The sequence below is a fragment of the Theobroma umbraticum genome, unplaced genomic scaffold (assembly GCF_002168275.2).
Source record: "Theobroma umbraticum cultivar Fairchild unplaced genomic scaffold, ASM216827v3 scaffold_44.0, whole genome shotgun sequence".
Classification (NCBI taxonomy): domain Eukaryota; kingdom Viridiplantae; phylum Streptophyta; class Magnoliopsida; order Malvales; family Malvaceae; genus Theobroma; species Theobroma umbraticum.
Window position 1 is genome coordinate 11,857,300 of NW_018397255.1, and position 19,170 is coordinate 11,876,469.

The 19,170-nt window shown below is 36.4% G+C and overlaps 3 protein-coding genes and 1 pseudogene across 4 annotated transcripts; 2 read left to right on the forward strand and 2 right to left on the reverse strand.

Annotated features, from left to right (window-relative positions):
* Window positions 1–873: 873 nt before the first annotated feature.
* LOC149527659 (U6 spliceosomal RNA) lies at window positions 874–986 on the reverse strand (annotated as a pseudogene).
* A 1,371-nt stretch (window positions 987–2,357) lies between these two features.
* On the forward strand, window positions 2,358–7,085 carry LOC110408895 (uncharacterized). The gene is made up of 9 exons (XM_021418031.2): window positions 2,358–2,773; window positions 2,882–2,951; window positions 3,055–3,276; window positions 4,127–4,308; window positions 4,435–4,609; window positions 4,702–4,913; window positions 5,716–5,841; window positions 5,959–6,050; window positions 6,699–7,085. Exons 1-9 carry the CDS (start codon window positions 2,734–2,736, stop codon window positions 6,855–6,857), a joined length of 1,278 nt encoding a protein of 425 aa, XP_021273706.1. The 5' UTR covers window positions 2,358–2,733; the 3' UTR covers window positions 6,858–7,085.
* A 550-nt stretch (window positions 7,086–7,635) lies between these two features.
* On the forward strand, window positions 7,636–14,330 carry LOC110429322 (uncharacterized). 2 transcript variants are annotated; one of them, XM_021445295.2, is made up of 9 exons: window positions 7,636–7,894; window positions 7,997–8,066; window positions 8,206–8,424; window positions 9,234–9,403; window positions 9,529–9,703; window positions 9,792–10,003; window positions 10,826–10,951; window positions 11,074–11,177; window positions 12,334–14,330. In XM_021445295.2, the coding sequence occupies exons 1-9, from the start codon at window positions 7,855–7,857 to the stop codon at window positions 12,487–12,489; spliced, it is 1,272 nt and encodes a 423-aa protein (XP_021300970.1). In that variant the 5' UTR covers window positions 7,636–7,854; the 3' UTR covers window positions 12,490–14,330. The 2 variants fall into 2 exon arrangements, with proteins under 2 accessions (XP_021300970.1, XP_021300971.1); XM_021445296.2 differs by having other exon boundaries at window positions 7,639–7,894; window positions 8,218–8,424.
* LOC110429321 (GTP cyclohydrolase I) lies at window positions 14,189–17,393 on the reverse strand. Its single transcript, XM_021445294.2, is given in 3 exon segments — window positions 14,189–14,763; window positions 14,766–15,779; window positions 16,569–17,393. Coding segments are annotated over 3 exon segments (1,407 nt in total). The 5' UTR covers window positions 16,783–17,393; the 3' UTR covers window positions 14,189–14,584.
* Window positions 17,394–19,170: the final 1,777 nt, after the last annotated feature.

Consider the following 19,170-nt stretch of genomic DNA (forward strand, 5'->3'; position numbering starts at 1 on the left):
TTATAAAATTAAAAAACTCTGACCACAGCTTATATATTCAACAATAATAGAATAGTAACCTTTTTATTTTTATGCCGTGGCTTTCATATCTTCAACCAGATCAGTAAGCAAATTGCCCTTTATGTCTGCTGTCAGCAGGAACTCCTTCCACTGCTTCTAGCTCTCCCTTATGAACATGCCTGGCTCCTTGTCAACCTCCCCCACATCTTGACAGCATCCCTGACGTTTTCCTATGAAAAATACCCATACTCTCCCCTGCTACGCACCTCCACTGCAACCTTAACGTCTCCAGCCGTGAGCTTGGAGTTCAAGAACTGGTCACCCTTAAATGGCAGCTACAAATCCGTTGTTATAAACCCCAAACTCACCTCAAGCAGTATGTTTTCTGAAATTGATCTTTTCTGTTGGCATTATCAATCGGAAACAAATCAAGATTCATTGATGTGACGGTATAGGGAGCCTAGGGTTTCTGATGATCTTTATGTGCCATGAACAAAGTGCAACAATTTAATTGTGGTATGGCTATTGGAGTCTATTTCACCCCGATCACCTTAACAGTTTTCTATATGAACCCAGCATCACATAAAATTCTCTTAGCTAGATGCTAAGAACTTAAAAACTTTAGACCTGTCAGTGTTGTAAATATAGTCAAGGCTGTCTTCAAGAATATGTTGGCTAGTGCCAGAAAGACCGTCTTCAGTTTTTGAATGGATTTAATGAGACCTACGTTGCTTTGAGATCACAGATTGTGATGTTGCAGGCTTTTTCCACGCTGGATGAGGCTTGTAACTTGATTTTGAGAGAAGAATCACAAAAAGCTTTACACCTGCAATCACAGCCACTCAATGTGAGACTTATTTTTCTTCTCAAATATAAAATTTAGACCCTGTCTCGATTTGTGTGTGTCATCCTTACGCAGGAGCCATACTAAATTTTCTCTGTATCCTTGAAATGGTCAGTTATGTTAATGAGAAAGGAAAGAATAAAGTCCATTTATTATGTAGCCATTGTTGCAAAATTAGTCACACTAAGGAGAAGTGTTACAGGCTGATAAGGTTCCCTGCTGAATTTAAATTCACTCAAGGCAACCACAATCCTAGGAGACCTGTTTCATTAGGAAATAGTGCTATTGCCACTTTACAACCAAAACAGAATGAGGATATTAGCGTCGACACCATGTCTGAATTATTACTCACTAGGAATCGAGCATAGTAACTTATGACACTCATCAATGAGCATGGAACAAGCTTTAATGATAATTCTTCTTTGTCAAGTACTCATAAGCAGAATTCAACACTAGCTGGTATGATTACTGACTCTGTTTGCTTAAATGCACAACATGCAATGCTTGATACGCCAATGAACATAGATATTTCTGTTCTTAATCATAAATGAATACTTTGCTAGTTTTTTCATAAAACTATAATTTTCAAAATTATCAAAAATTTGCATTATTTTGAAAATTATGAGAGACATAATTTCACATTAGAAAAAATATGTTCTTCAAATGAAAGAGGGTATAAGTCCTTAGTAATTGGATTAAAATAAGTTAAAGTTCAAATTGAACTGTGACTTTGCTTTCCAAGCCTTGGTCTTATATGGAAAGATAAAACACAGTGTCACCCCCCAGCCTGTCTGTTGCTCATCACAATTGGGGTCTTGATGTGAAACACTCTGCTTGAATTGCAGTGATTCTCATCTTTGATTTCCTTGCCTGAAAGTGATTCTGGTTACGGGGTTTTGTTTTGCTTGTGCCATCTCTGAGAATCCTCTTCAGGTTTTGTTGAAGACCCTGGGATAAAGATCCTGAGATGAGTATAGTGTGACTTTGGTTTGCTAAGAGCTTGTCAATAGATAGAATAACATATTGTAACCTTAATGTGCTCAGCATTTTTTATGTGTATTATCCTGAAAAAATAGAAAGAAGGTAATCCCGTTTTATAAGAAGTTGTTTTGGAGTCAACTCTCTCTCTCTCTCTCTCTCTCTCTCTCTTTATATATATATATGTAATCTTATTAATAATTTAACTTTAACTAGATAATAGTATTATATCAAAACTCTGTTTTACTTTAATTAAATAATAATATTATATTATAACTCTAATTAGATAATTTGTATTATTATCTTAATATCCTTTTCAAGGTGATTTGATAAATGCCAACTTGATGTTTCAGTTCACAATATTCCATTTTCGGGATTATGTTAATCCTCATTTCCTAATGTCGGGGGGGCATAGAACTCCAATTCCTTGGAATTTCAAACTTAAGAGTTCAACTCGAGTCTTAAAATGGTTTGGAGCGTTATTGTATATAACCCATGATCCACTGGTCACCCAAGAGAATAATATCAGATCATATTGAATGGGGAGTTTCAGGCACACAAAAAAAAAAGATATGAACACAGACCTGAAGGAAATTAATCTGAATTTTTCGTCTAAAACTTAATTGCTATTAATAACAAACTTATAAAAGAAATGGTTAATTATTGATAAAATTATTATGACGAGTTTTAAGAAATAGTTGCAGACTTTTATTTGAATTCATATTTCATGTTGATCTATATCTAAAGGTCAAAACCAGCAAAAACCAAGGGAAAGGGTCTAAGTGCCACTGCCATTCCCAACTCTTTCACCTTCGCAGGAAGACACGGAAAGGGTCTAATTTCTCCTTCCTGTTTCACTCATAAATACACACCTCACTCTCAAAAGCAAAGGAAAATCAGTCGAGCAAGATATGGGTGGTGAGACCATCACTCCTCCTACCTTCACTTCTGGTATCGAAACACTCTCTCTATCTGTTTCGGGTTTGACTTCATGTTTCTTTTTAATGTTTTATTATTCAGCCCTTTATCTGATCTTGTTGCAAAATTTGAACATGGCAGAGGATGAACCCTCCGTTGACCAAGATTTCCCACTTCCATCATTGTTTTCCCAGAACCCCACTTTAGTCAGGTATTTTGTTTTGATTTTTTTTTTCTGTTTTAAATGATTAAATGATTTCAACCTTTATAATTTTGTTGGGATCAATTTACTTTTGTTGGTGAAACTGGGCCAGGGACGATTTAGGAATGAAGGTTGAACATGGAAAAGAGGAAGTGGATAGGCTGCTTTATGAAGAATTTGGTCAATTGGCTCCTCAATTTTCTTCTTCTGCTTCTCTGGAGTTTGAAGCTGATGACAAGAGGAGACATAACGTTTACAAAGAGGTCTTGCACAGTTATTATCAATTGCAGGTTCGAAGTACGAGCCTTAATGAGGTCAAGAGCAAGGTTTTGAGGTAATCATGTTAGCACAATTTCATTTTCTTTCAGAAAATAGCCTTCTTTTTTTCCTTTCAAGTGCAAAGGTACTGTGCTTGGGACAAGAAATAGAATTTGAATTCTCTAAAGAATAGTGGTTTTAACCTTATCTGTCCAAACCCTAGAGGTTTTAGAATTTTGTTCTTTATGGGATAAATTGAGCTTTTAACTTTACTTTTTTTTAGTTTCTAATTGATGCCAGAAAGCAAAGTTGTTTGCATGAACTCGATATAACAATTCATATGACCAGGAAGAATTCAGTTTGATTGTACCTAAGCAATAAAATCAAACATTGCAATGTATAATCGCTTTTGAGGCTTTCTTCTCTCAAAGCTAGTAGAAATGCAGAAATATCAGATTTTTATTTGCATTTCAAAAGCAAAAGGATTTTACCCTCTCATCCAAGGTTGTGATATAATTAGTTAACCAACAATCCATTTGGAATACGAATTATTTTGCTTTGTGATTTCAGATGCTTCTTGCAGAATGCAAACCATTTGAAATAACATGAACTCTGGAATGTGGATTTTCTGAAACCTTCTTATAGTTCCTACTTAATGATTTAATGCCAAATTTCATCTTGCAAAAATTTACTCTTTTTGTCCAGGTGTTTGATGCTTAGTTTACATGCCAACCAATTGTCCATTTTTGTTTAATTGGAGGTCTAGTGCATGGTATGCTAAAATTGGGTTTTATATATACTGACAATTCAATATGTAGGGCAGTATGCTCAGAATATTTTATTGTGCTTGAAGTTCAGTATTTGTTGTTCATGATGGGTAGAGTTGGTATTACCTTTAATTGACATTTGTTGTTTGACATGAACAGTTATGTCCCTGGAGCATGGATTGAGAATGTTGGTGGCATGAAATCAGCTGATTATGATGTTCCGAAAACAACAGCACTCCTTTTGATTGGTCCAAAAGGGTGTGGAAAAAGTAGTCTTGTCAATAAAATTTCAAGGGTATTTGAGGATGACAAATTTGCACCAGAAAGAGCTCAAGTATCATGTAATGTTGTTTCAATGGTTTGTTTATAGCTGTTGAATTCATGGAGAATCACTTTAATTGTTTTGGCAAAGTAGATGTAGTTGTTATATTATCCTCAACCCTAAATTAGTATTTTCCATAAAGCAGTTAATTTGTCTGCTGGAGATGGGACCTGCTATCTTCAAGAATACATGATCCCAAGAGGTTCAGCTTCATTCTGTCTTTATGATTCCCGGAGCTTGTGTAATGACACTTCTGATAACATTAATATGATTAAGTGTTGGATGACAAAAGGTGTTCGTCATGAGGAACTTGTTGTCAGGTCTGCATGTTTTAACTTTTCAGAGTAGTTTCTATCAGGCATGGAAGTTTGCCTATTTTCAGATTAATTTATCTCAGTGATTTGTTAATCAGGAAATCAGATCAATCTAGTTTAAGGAGAAGAATGAAGTGCAAAACACGAGAGCGAAGCTGGAAGTCCTGCGAGACCAGGATGGTTAATTTTGTCATTTTTGTTGTTGATGGGATTACTGTTTTGAAATCTATGGAGGGTGATGGCCCAGATGAGACACAATACATGGAGATGATCACCAGGGCTTTCATGTGTCCATACTTGTCATTTAAAGGTGCAGAGATGTTATTATGTTTTTATTTCATGTCACTTGTGGAGTTCATCAATAAGACTTAAGATTATGGACTCCGTCAATAATTGGCTTCCTGCTTTTCTTGTCTTGGTTAAATTATGTTCACTGGATTTAGAATGTAAGCAAGAAGGCAGAAGCTAACAGTTAATAATACTTGACATGGGGAATGAATACAGTAAAGGAGGAAAGTTGATTCCAAGAAAGAAGTGGGCTATGAGACACAACCCCTTAACCCATCACTTTTGGCCCACAGAAAACCAGAAAGAAGAAAAGGATACAAGAAGAAAGGGGATATTTCATCAAGGGGCAGAAAGCCTGTTAAAGCATGTATACTGTCAACTGGAGCAAGTGATGATAAATACAAGTTGATCTCCTTGTCCTTGCTTGTATGACATGAGAGATTACTGGCAAGAATTCCTCAAGTTTCACAATCAAGGATACAAGAGCTCTTGGGGGCTATACCAAAATATGCTTTGCTAAGTAACTTGCAGTTCAATTAGAATTAATCGTCAAGCTTTAGAGGGTTTGCTGCATTAGGAAATAATGTTGGTCTCTTTTAGTTTTTGGCTGCAATCTGAAGAAAGTGAAATTTTAAGTTCATTAAAAAAAGTACTGATTGGCTGGCAACCATGTTGAATTATAGTTAAATGTTTCATCTTATATCTTATGCATTTTTTTTTTACTCTCCTATTCCTTATTGGTTTTTCTTTTTATTTTCAGGATGAGTCAATTTGACTTTGTCTTTTCAGGTGATCAACTTGCTAAATGCTTCTTCTTTTTTCAGATGATAAACCTGCTGTGGTTATCACACATGGGGATTTACTTTCACTTGCTGATCGTGTTCGTGTCCGTGTTCATTTGGGAGAGCTGCTGGGTATTCCACCCGCAAAACAAATTTTTGACATTCCAGGTTATTTCATCAAGTCATTTACTATCTTTTCATACTCTATTAAACAACTCTTTGCCACCCAATGATTTATGCAATTGATTACATCGAGGGATTGAATGAAAGCCTTTGAGATTGCAGACAGCCATGATCCAGCAACTGAGTTGACAATTGTTGATATGTTGCGCTATTCACTGGAGCATGCAGATCGAAATCTTCCACGCAAGAACTGGGTAATGGAAACGATATGGTCTTTCTTGCACCCGTAATGATGGTTAAGATGTTCTGACCGGCTGTATTTTTGTTTTACTCCGATTGAAAAAGCATGCCGATAATTGATATGCCTGCTTGTTTTGGTTGATTTCATAATGCTTGAAATTTCTTGGGAAGTGTTTTGCTCTGATCCAGAATTTTTCTAGGAATCTTCCTTAGGTTGTCAATAAGCAAGTCATTTAGCTTTTGTGTTGTTCTACACTCTGGCCATGCAATATATGTATGTAATTATTCGTGATGTCTAAGTATGATGCCCCAGTGGTGATACTTGATCAATTATTTTGTTTGAGAGATCTCTACCTGGCCTTCCTGATAATTGATATGCCTGCTTATTTTGATTGATTTCATAGTGGTTCAAATTTCTTGGGAAGTGCTTTGCTCTGATCCAGAATTTTTCTAGGAATCTTCATTAGGCTGTGAATAAGCAAGTCATTTAGCTTTTGTGTTGTTGTGCACTCTGGACATGCAATATATGTATGTAATTATTCGTGATGTCGAAGTATGATGCCCCAATGGTGATACTTGATTAATTATTTTGTTTGAGAGATCTCTACTTGGCTGCTATTGAATCTTTGTTGCCAAGTAATGGCTATGATAATCTCATGCAGGTATACAAAGTCTTTCTATCAGCATGCACATATCTGTTAGCAATGCTGGGGATTGCCATAGTAGCAGCTTACGTGAAACATTTGAAAATGAGACATGCTCACAAATCAGAATTTCACATAGATTGGCATGCTATACGGCACATGTGGTTGGAGGATTAATTAAAGTCAGCTTCTTTTGTCTAGTTCAATACCTTTCAATCAAGTTCATACACTACGTAAATGCATTCTCTTTGAACGATTTTGTATATGTAAATGGTTTTATCTTTGTGATGCATGTGGATTTCCAATCTATTTAATGATTGGAATAAGCTTTGGTATTGTTCCAAGGTTGACAATGTATTGGTTTAATACATTGTTATGTTAATATGATGATTACTCGATCTGTCAGTATTGGTATTATTACTATGTTATGTTAATAATGTAAAGCTGGATTCTCTTTGAAGTAGCGGAAAATGTAATCCATTGATAAGCATGATATAGAACTTTAAGCTGAATGCTCTCCTTCCAACTTGTTCTGCCTTTCGTAAATTTGGAATTGTGACACTTTGTCACAAGAGAATATACAGTACAAAATTCTAATATTCGATGGAAACCAAATACTGATGGTGGTTCAGTTGTATAAAGCATATTTGATTAAACAATAAGGGACATTGAGATATTTAAAGGCTAATTTCCTCCGCCTATGGCTAAAGCAACTTCAGCTGAAGGCATAAAATAAAATAAACTGAAGTATGGTTGGTGGGATCAGGGACGAGACGGCCATGTTTTGCTAGCAATCTAATGGCTTAGCTTAGGCTGCACTCCGAGTCTTAATCTTATTAAGACCATAATCAGGCGGTGAAAGGAATTGGTTTCGATGGGATTTTATGTGCTGATTAATCTCATATTCTAGAAAGGAGGTGTAATGATTGATGTGCACAAAAGTACGCAGGGCAAGATTTTGGCAATCGAGTCAAAGGCCTAGTAAAACTTTCACGACATTTATTTTGGAAGTACTTGCAATAAACTAAATTGACTTGGGAAAGTCCGTGTCAGGTTTCACACCTGAGGTCCTCACCGGGACTTGATAAGGCAATGAATTGAGAATACAAAGTTACTTCCATCAGATTTTCAGTTCGGACAGAAGACAAGCCAAGTACAATCAAGCAAGCAAAACATGGGTGGTCATCAGATCAATCCTCCCGTTCCCACTCCTGGTACTCTCTTTGTTCTTTTTAGTTTTTCCCCCTGGTACGCATTTTGCCTTTTGATACTGTCACATAATCGGTATTGATATTTGCGAACGTTAAACATGTTAGAGGAAAAACCTTCAATGGACCAAGATTACTTAAACCCATCACTGCCATCCCAACCCTTCAGTTTTCCCAGGTATTTCCTTCTATTCTTTGCTATCTCTTTTCTACAAATTTTCCTGCAATGAGATGATCTCTTTTCTTTTCTCAGATTTTTTTCTAGGTTGTTAATAGATGTTAAATAATGAATCTGATCTTGGTTTCAAATGTCTGAGGGCTGACTTCAGCTTGAAGGTCGAGGATGGGAGAGTCAGCCAAGATAATCGGCTGATTTCTGGAGAACTCGACCAAGTTGGTCCTTTCTCTACCTCTTCTTTGGAGATTGAAGCTAATCAAAGGAGGAGACGCAATATTTACTCAGAGGTCTTGCAGAGTTATGATCCATTGCGGGTTCACAGCAAAATCCTGGATGAGGCCAAGAGCAAGATTTTGAGGTGTTCATTTTGGCTCAAATTCATTTTTTCATGCACTGTTGCACCAGTACGGGAGCATTTTTAATTTTTTTTCTGTTTGATTTACAATACAAGAAAGGTTGGAGTAACAATTAAGGCACATTTTTCTTCATTGTTAGGGAGAAATTAAGATTACTTGTGTAAAGAATTCAATTGAAAGGCATTGTAGCACCTGCCAAATAAAACCTGCAATCGAAGCCTTATTCTCTGAAACCAGGAGCATAGGTGTCAGTATATTTTGGTCTATGTTTTAAACCAGAACATTGCATACAAGGAGGACTACATTTTTCTCACATCTAAGGTTGTCAAGACAAAACCATTTTGCATATAGAATCTGCTTAAACTGCAAATTGTTTTGGCTTGTTGATTTCCAGTTTTTCTTAGAGTGTGCACATCACTTTCAGTGATATGGACTTTGGAGTTTAGAAACCTCTTTACAATTGCTTTAGTCCTTCAGTGCTTGATTTCTCTTCAAATTGAACATGGTGAAGAAATTTGTGACATGGGAGACATTTTTACTACGGTATTATTTAACTTAATATTTCTGTAATTATATTTGGTTTATATTTCACCTGCCAGGTAAATGTCAGTTTTCATTTAACCAGTGGCTGCAATGTGCAGTATTCTTAAACAGATATAACTGATATCTGTAAGCCTTTATGTTGGCCTTTCATGCCACAATAGTTCTGTCAGTATATTTGGTTGAGCTGAAACTTCTACAATATTCTGTTCATGATGACTAAAAGTAGGTTTCTGTGGCCTGATTTGATATGGTTGCTTGACATTAACAGCTATGTCCCTGGAGCATGGATTGACAATGTGGGCAGTGACTATGATGTGCCAAAAACGACAACACTCCTTTTGGTTGGTCCAAAAGGGTGTGGAAAAAGCAGTCTTATAAACAAAATCTCAAGAATATTTGAAGATGACAAGTTTGCATCAGAAAGAGCTCAAGTATCATGTATTGTTATGTCATTGGTTTGTTACAATGTCAATTTGTGGAGAAGCAGTCTTCACTTTGAATTATTTGCTACTAGATAATCTTATATTTTACTCAACTTTTAATCAATTTTTTCTCTGAAGCAGACAAACCATTTGTTGGAGATGGGACCTACTTTCTTCAAGAATATATGATCCCAAGAGGGTCGACTTCTTTCTGTCTTTACGATACCAGAAGTTTGAGTGATGACAAGTCTGAAAACATTGATATGATAACGTGTTGGATGACCAAAGGTGTCCGTCATGGAGAACTCATTATCAGGTCTGAATTCCTATTTGACCAGCATTTTCATTTGAGGCATATAGTTTTGCCCATTTAGATTAATTCGTCTCTGTGATTTGCTTATCAGGGAATCAGATAGTTCAAGGTTAAGGAGCAGAATGAAGTGCAAAACTCAGGAAGATAATTGTCTGTCTACTGAGACGAGGAAGGTTAATTTTGTCATTTTTGTTGTTCATGGTGTTTCATTTCTGAAATCCATGGAAGGTGATGACAATGAAGGGAAACAGTATATACAATTGATTACTAAAGTTTTTAATTGCCCGCACCTGTCATTCAAAGGTTAATACATCAGTAATTTTTATTTCATGTCATTTATTCACTTTCTCAACAGTTCCTGTTATCTCCCCCTTTTTCTATGTCTTGTTTTAATTTACTGATAATTTATGGCTGTGGGAATGCTCACATGAAAGAGGTGGTTGTAACTAGTGCTATGAGCAGAAAAGAATACAGAAGAAGGAAGCATTTCTTACCCAAAAAGGAAAAAAAAACAGTGAGATACAAGCAACCCCCACTCCCCCTCTTTTTGACATTGCACAAAATGACAGAATAAAAGGCTTTATAAAAGGGGGATTGAACGTCAGTGACAGCATATTAGCTTTAGCTTGGGAAAATAGAAAATCAAGTGAGAACAACTAGGAGATTCCCTCTCTGATGTTATGCCAGAGAAAGAGGAGAAGAATACTGGCAAGTTATCCTCAAGCTTCAAATGGGAGGGATAAAAAAACTGATGAAAGACTTTGAACAAAATCTGTTTTGCAAGTAATTGGAAATTCAATTACCAATACCTCAAAGTGTAGGTGGCTTTTCTGTAGTAGGCTATTTGTGTCACTGTTTTTACAAGAGAAACTTTATGTGAATCCAAGAAATTCAAAATTTAAGCCACCTTAAAATGGTGTTGAGTGTCCTAAAACATTAGCTGCTAGTTTGAACATAATGTCTGTGGTTAAATGTTTCATCTTTATCTTTTGTATTCTTGTTTTCTCCTTTGTCTCTTCTTACTTTTAACTATTTAGATCAGTCTCTCTGTCACTCTCTCTCTCTCTCTGTATGTCTATATAGGGTGATCAAATTGCTAAATGCTTCCTTTTTCTTGTATTTTAGATGATAAACCTGTTGTTGTTGTCACACATGGTGATCTACTTTCGCTGTCTGACCGTTTGCGTATTCGTGTCCATTTGGGAGAGCTTCTGGGAATTTCACCAGCGAAACAAATTTTTGACATTCCAGGTGATTTTATCAAGTTACTTTTTGACTGTCTTCACATTCATGATCCAATTCAATTACCTTTTATCACCCGGTAATTTATACTATGATTATAAATTATTAAGTATAAACCTTTGAGCTTGCAGAAAGCTGTGATCCGATAACAGAGTTGACAATTGTTGAAATGTTGCGGTATTCACTTGAGCATGCAGATCGAAACCTTCCTCGAAAGAACTGGGTTCTTGACCAGGTATGGTTTTTCTTGTAAGATTTATCTGAGCTGCTTCTCATTTTACACAGTTTAAAGTATGGATGAACCTTGTATATATTTGATGTTATCATCATAACTCACACAGATGTGCACACACACATGCACAAATGCATATAAGCTCTTAAGTTTAGCTCAAGCAGCTGGTAGGAACCCTATGTATATCTGTGTCTGTTAATTTGCAGTATGAATTTCCATGCAATGTAATCATATTTCAGGAACCTTGTTTGAACCAGTGATGTCAGTATTTTGCTTCCTCTGTCCCAGAATATCCCAAACGTTACTGATTTTAGTGGATGACTCTGGTTTATGTCAATTCAAAATAAAAAAGATGAAGAAGCATGTAAAAGTGCACTTGGATTCATATTAGCTGTGCAAAACAAAAACAAAGAATAAGCAAAGTCATTCTTTTATGGAAAATCTTACAATTCTCTCCTAATCTAATGTGGCCCCGATGTTAATGCAACAGTCAAATCTATGTCAAAGGGTGACCGCCTTTATAACCCTGCCCTGTTTACTCGTCTACCTCCAACCATCAAGTCAAATTCGTTGTGCACAACACAGTTCACAAACTCTTAAGTATCTCTTATCAAGAACCTTGAAATGCTGTCTCTTAAGCTGGCTTTAAACTCCCGGTGGAAGTATTTCTCATTTTGATGCAAATTGTTTTCTTTTTTTGGATAAATATACAATTTAGTGGAGAAGCTTGTGATTTCAAATTTGGCCCTAGTTTTGGTACTCATTTCTCGGCAGATGCCAATGCTAGTGGTTTGCCTCTTCTCTTGGTGGTTCAGGCATAGCAATTTTACCACTACAATATACCATGTAAATCCCTAATTTGATTGTTGGTTCTCAACAGAGTAGTTTTCCGCAATGGATGTGTCAAAACCAGGTTTTATTAAACGTAATATGCAAAATTTATATTTCTTGATCGTGCAGACTCTATGTTATATGTGGTAAGAAATACAATTCAGTGCTTCTGAATGGTGTATAACCGGTGTTATAAAGTGCACCCTGCCAAATGGGACATGACTAATTATAGTTTTTGTAACATCATTCTTGTTTGCTGTTGAATTTTTTTCTTGCACAAGCAGTCCTCTGTGTCACAAGCATGCTGACTATGGTTTGTTGCATTCAGGTGCACAAGGTTTCTGTACCAGCATGTGCTTGTCTGCTAATAAACCTAGGGATCGCACTGGTATCTGCCCGTATGAAACATCTGAATGTAGACCATGCCCGTAAACCAAAATCTCGCAGAGATCGGGGTACTATCTGGCACAAGTGGTTAGACTAGTACAGTTACCTTTTATGTCAGGTTTGTTGCCCTTTAATCAAATTCTTATGGAAGATAAACATAGTTTGACTGACTTCATGTGTAAATGAAATAAGCTTTTCATATTAAATGCGGCCCATTCGAATAACCTTTTGTATCACTCTGGAATTTATAATGCATTGTACTCTTGTGTACTTGTTTTGAAGTGGGTTTCAAGATTGACAGTGAATATGTTGATAATGTTAAGCTATATCCACTTGTCAAGCGCAAACTAATGTAATCATTTGATATCTTACATGTCTGAACTTTTGCTTTGTTTTATTTGGGAAGTCTTAACATTTTTGTTCTTTACCCGAATACTATACTTAATTTCACCTTGTTGAATTCTTTATTAATGCTTCCAATCATATTTTGGCTTGTGAGGTGGAACTTGCGGGTGACATAGTGACAATGATATCGAGTATCACTGTTGCAAGGATCTTTGTTTGTCACTAGGGAAAAGATTAATAAGGTGATATACCTCCTTTTCCGGCAAGTTCATTTTAGGTGATTCCTTGCATGGATAGGGCATGCTGTCATCTACCGATCATTTCAGCTATGGCAGATGTGAGAGTGGATGGAGCATGTTAATCGCCATGGCCAGCTAAACTCTGACTGGGGCCTGGGGCCCCAAAACCAAGGGTCGATAGACCTGCTTGTAAATAGTCTGATAGGTGGTGAGTCTTTCTGAGCTTGGTCTACAGCAACCCGAGTGAGTGGTCGTTTGGATTTCTCAATCCTCCAGCTTATTCATGTGTCAGTTGAGCATTCATAGGAAGTTTCCTGGGTTATGCCGCCTTTCCAAATACCAGCTTTGAGATGAAAAACGTCGATATCTAAATCGAAGATCACAAACCGAGTAACCATTTGAACCTGAGCCTGACTACCTGAATTTTCAAATGGATAAAGTGGATTAGGGCGATGTAGTTATAAATTCCTGGGCCTACCTTAGCAGAAGGAAAGCAGTCTTAATCCTCTTGATCTGAGCTTGTATGATGGATGAAATTAGAGTTTGAGGATAGCGGCCATCTACAAGCCACGAGGCCATTACTAGGAAGACTCCTATGCCCAATGCTAAACCAAGACACAACTTCTGGTACTAAACAAGATTTTAAGTATCCTGTTATTGAAATATGGTCTCCATGCATCATTGACGAAAAAGCCTGCAGGAAAAGAATTAAGGCAAAAGATGGGTCTAACATTCCAACCACAGAATTCTGAACTTGCCGCAAGTATTCCTTAACATTGACATATTGCATCAATCTAAAAGGTTGTGGGGGAGGTTTATGGCCTAATGCTGAGACTTTTCTGGCTCTAATTGAACAGGAATTGTCCGTTTAACTTGAGTACACAACTTGGATATCCCACTTGGGTCGGATTTTCTACTCCATAAGTTTCTGAAGATAAAACATAGAACAGCATGTACCTATTACCAACAATTGAGCCTTTAGCTAAAGCTTCACGAATCTGGCCCTCTTGTATCCTTATGGGAAAGCATCCTTGTCGTGGAGCTCTTGGGAGAAGTGGTATGACAGAAGCTGCTTGTTTTGCAAGATTGAAAATAACTGAGGATTGAGTACAAGCAGTATTTTCTGATGCAGTTAGGTGTGATTATGGGCATTATATCGCCAATATATTAAAAATAGATAAATATGCTCAAATAAAAATTAAAACAATAAAGTGAGAAATTTAACCTTAATATATTTTTTATTTTCCATGTTTTCTAATGGTGTACAAATTTCAACAACTAGCTTGTTACATGGAAATCTTTAAAAAAAAAAAAAAAAAGACACGAGAGTATGCCCCGAAAAGTAATAATGGAATCAATGACTCACCCCAGAAAATCTTGAGGATTTATGCTACCGATGGCGAGGAAAAAAAGAATCTCAATTGTTGTACCTTCTGCAAATAAATGGAACTGCCGCCAATAATCTACTGGAACAAACCCAGGCTGCATTTTGGTAATCCATGAAGAAAGTATACATCATAAAATATATCATTTTCTGCACTGCTGCAGATTGAAAAAGGATGAACCGAGGCAAAGAAATGACCTCTGAAAAAGTACTTCAGGTTATAACTACAATATTCCAGATGTAGTACTGTTTGGAATGCTCTGCAGAAACATAGCCCTAGCACCAGGATCAGTTGAAAATTGACCTAGCATAGCAATGGTAGCCGTGTTACTGCCAAACTTCTCAATCCCTCTAGAAATCATACAGGTGTGATTAGCCTCCACAACCACCATAACATCTCCACTAAGATTGATGAAACCGTCTCTGCTATTTGCCTGGTGAGTCTTTCTTGTACTTGGAGCTTAAAACCATAAAAATGTACTATTGACTGCAAAAGGGACTTTCCAATGGGATTGAATCCTTCAGGACAGAAGTATCCAATATGGACCACACCATGAAAAGGAAGTAGATGGTGCTCACATTGAGACCAGAATGATAGATTCAACTCAGAATGCATCTGTTCATTATTGTGGGAGCAGACTTCCCTGCTAGGTTTTAGTTCTGTTCTGCCACAAGCAAAGCCATTCAGCTTCATCTCCAAGGTTGTATTCTGAAAGTTCATCAACCACCTCACGAAATGGGTAGGAGTTTCTACAAGCTCTTTCCTTAATGGATCTTCACCCAAAGATCTGAGTATTGTAGCTACTGCAGCAACCATTCCAGGGTTGAGTGCTACTAACTGAGGTGAAATTTTAGCAACTGAGGAAGAATAGGAAGGGCACCAACTTTGTTCCATAGAGTCCCTAATTAGAATTTTCTCCACAGTTACTCCTCTGAATTTCAAAAGACCCAGAAAATCACTCCAAGCAATAGCATTTTCATTTTCAAAAACCCCTGAACCAGATGACACCAGCACCTTAACCCATCCTTGATGCTTTGAGTCAAGAAAGACAGACTCCAGATTTGGGAAATGAATGTGGAAACACTGGAGTATAACAGCAACCCCTGCTGGCTTGATTCCATGGTGCAGAGCTGAGCATACCTCATCAGCAAGACGCTGTGGGTCTTGCAGTCGTTTTGCAAAGATATCAGCAACTCTGGAGAGTTTGCTTAATCCCACTACCCGCTGACCAGATGGCACATATCCTACATGACACTTAACCTGAAATGGGAGCAAGCAAGACTCACAGTATGAGAACAGGTCAAGATCTCGAACAATCACAAGCCCACCGGCTCCTCCAGCATGACCAACTCCATCATGGAAACCCACTTCAGGGAATAAAGCTCCCTGAACAATATCCTTTACTTTTTGTTTGTAACCTGAAGAAGGTAATGGAAAAACCTCGATCAAAAGTTAGCACAGAACATGAGATTTCAAGAACACATGCAAACACATATGCCTATGAGTAAACAAACATAATATATTCATGCAAAACAATGCTCAATCGATAGGAAAGTAAGACACGTCTTATACAAATAAATCATTAGTAAAGGACCTTATTATAGCTTCAAAAACTTCATGTAAACAACATATAATCTTGCATGCCAATGTCTATATTGGAGCCCATTACTCGCAAGCTGAAGCCCAAACATACTTTAATCAAACAACCGTAATATACTCATACTTTAATAATATTTCTCCGTTGCATTTGTTTGTTTTGGCTTGTTCAAGCCGGTTAAGTCCCATGCAGCAGAAAAAGGAAACTAATACATGGACAGCATCTGCATGTTGCTTTATCAACAGTAACAAGACCTCGGAACTGGACCAAAAAGAAGAAAAAACAACCTTGTGCATATTGATTGCGGATTACAAAACGTAACTAAAGGAAGAGCATTAGAGCAGATCACTCCCATCACCATCGAAGATAGTGAAGATTCTCTAGCTAATTCAGTCTTAACAAAAGACAAAACCTTTATTCTACTTTATCGCTGAACCAGACGCCAAAGAGTGAAAATTAACAACCTTCTTCAACTGGGTCTGCGTGTTATAAAATATGTAAAAAAAATGCAGATCTTAGAGAAATTATAGTAATTACTATTACTATCATATGTAGCTAGAATCAGGGAAAAGAAAGGGTGGGTTTAGAAGGAAAAGAAAATAAAAAGCACCTCTTGTTCCTTCTCGAAGTGCCTTGGCAACACGAAGAGGGGTTTTCTTGAGACCTTCTCTATTGACATCTTCACCCAAACCCTGCAACAGAACTTTCACAGCATCCTCAATAGCTATAGTCTCTGGTTCTTTCTCCAAACCCAGGTCACTTATATCCAGCTTCATTCCATTCTCAAGCTCAACACAAAAATGGCCCTCATCCAAAGCGCCCATTGACAGAAGCACAAAAGACAAAAAGAAACCAACCTTGATCCAAATTTAAACTAATGAGAATCAAAAGCTTGAATGAATCCAAAAATCCACAGGACAATCAGAATGTTAATTCAAATCCAAATTTTACCAAAGAAACTTGTAAAATCCGAGGTACCCAGATGCAAAAAAAAAAAACGTAAAAGAAAGATATGAATAAATATAGAGAAAGAGATCAGCTGAGGAAACAAAGACAGAGGAGGAGGCGACTGGAAAGGAAGGGATATGTAGGGCTGCCGTTGGCCTTTGAAATGTGTGGATCTTCTCCTATGTTTTATATTATTATTTTTTAATAAAAGAAAGACGAAATCTTGTTTGCCATAGGTAAGTGAGGGGTGGGGGCCATTCAGAAGGGCTGTATTTGTACGGGAGTTGCAAAAGCTATCTCGCCTGCTGCTGCAGCCTCCACTGTTTCGTTATCTCTACCGAGGGAATATTGCCGAGAAAAGACAATGGTGGTGGCGCCCCGCGGAAGAAGGGGAAAGGCAAGCAGAGGTTTGGGTTTTTTGACACCTTAAAATTTATAGCCTTCCCGGAGCTCTTTTTAAGGCAAAATTGAGTGTTTGGTTTTTTGACTAGTTGACACCAAGGGCGGTGTGGGGAGAGAGAGGCATGAGCCAAACAGCGTGTTGTAGGTTTGGGTCAAAGGATGAGTGGGGCCCCAATCTAACATGGGTAGGAAGAGAGAGCGGCACATCTCACCAACCCACCAAAGCGAAAAGAGCCCGAATGTCCCCGAATCTTTGCTTGTTAGCCACCACAAGGGTTATGGGCCAATTTGGCTTATGTCATTGTCCACATCCTCAAATCTTGATGCAAATTTGTCTTTTTCCATTAAACATCAAGATTTGACATGCTTTCAGACATGCAAATTCATGGTAATGATAGAATGTAATGATGAGTCTGGCTTCTTTTAATGCTTTATTAGGAATGCCCTCATTCTACTCAAGTCTTTTCTCTCTACCATCCCCGAATATTGCAGTTGTTGTGTGGAGCAACCTTTTCTTACCAAAAAGAAAAATCAACAAGTACACGGAGTTCCTTTAATCAAACGTCATAATGTTTAAAATACTTATGATCAGAACTACACCCAGTAAGTCATTGGTTTCACAACTATTGAAGAAGAGGTTAGGTGACTGGTTAATAAATTAAGCTTCTCAAGTAAAACAACTTCGATTAAGGTTTCAACCAAAAGTCAAATCCATGCCTAAGGTTGGCATCCTTTTCAGCTGCTTATTGCTGATGAAAGATTGAATGCTATACTGGGCCAGCCCATCTAGCTTTCTCAACAACCACATTATATTATATTTGTTGTAAACATACACGTGAATGTCTATTTTATTATAATTTAAGATTTTAAATCATCTCAAGTAGCTCCACAAGTGAGAGATAGTAATGTAATTTGATTTGAATTATTATATTTAATTATTTATATTTAAATTTAAATATAAATTAGATTAAATTAAGATTATGGTTTAATCTATTCAAAATCAAATCTTTTAAATATTATCTTTATATTGTAAATTCTATTTAAATAAGGAGTTATTAACCTATAAATATATCTCTCACTTCATTTGTAAATATACACTCAAATAAAAACTTTTTAATCATTTTAAATACTTTCTCTTATGATTGTTCTTTTAAGTTATATTTTATAATACATTATCAGCATGATCCTCTAATGTTTCAAGTTTTGGTATTATTTAATTTTCATCATCTTCAAGTTTCAAAAAGATTTCATTGGTCTTTAATTTTAAGTTTTAACAAATCAAGTAAGTAACTCAATGTCTCTTTGGTGTTTTCATTCCCTGAAAATTAATCTTAATATGAATTTTACTATTATACAGTAGTTATTATATTTTCTCTCTTGATTTATTAAATCAGGTTGAGTATGAAAATATGTATGATATTTATACGATTTATTTGTTGAATTCCTACTATTATTTTACTCAACATAAGTAAATCTATCTTTGATACTATGAGATTTTAAGTAAAACATTTTTAAATTGAACATATGAAATTGACGATGTATAATATTTGACTTTTTATGATATCTATTTTATAACAAGTAAAAAATATTATATTTTAGGTAATCTAAAATATATTTTGTTTTGGATTTCATGTCTTTTTGTGTTTGAGCAAAATAATAAGCTACTAATGAAAAACCATAAATTCGCCCATTCTTTTAAGTGAATGCAACATCATTTAATAATTATAGTCATTGACATTGAAAAGATCGCCACTAATCATTATTTTGACAATAAGAATATTTTTAACCATTAAAAATTAATAGATACATTTAACCAACAGAAGTGGATGGATACATTTAACCAACAAAAGTGAATGAATAGT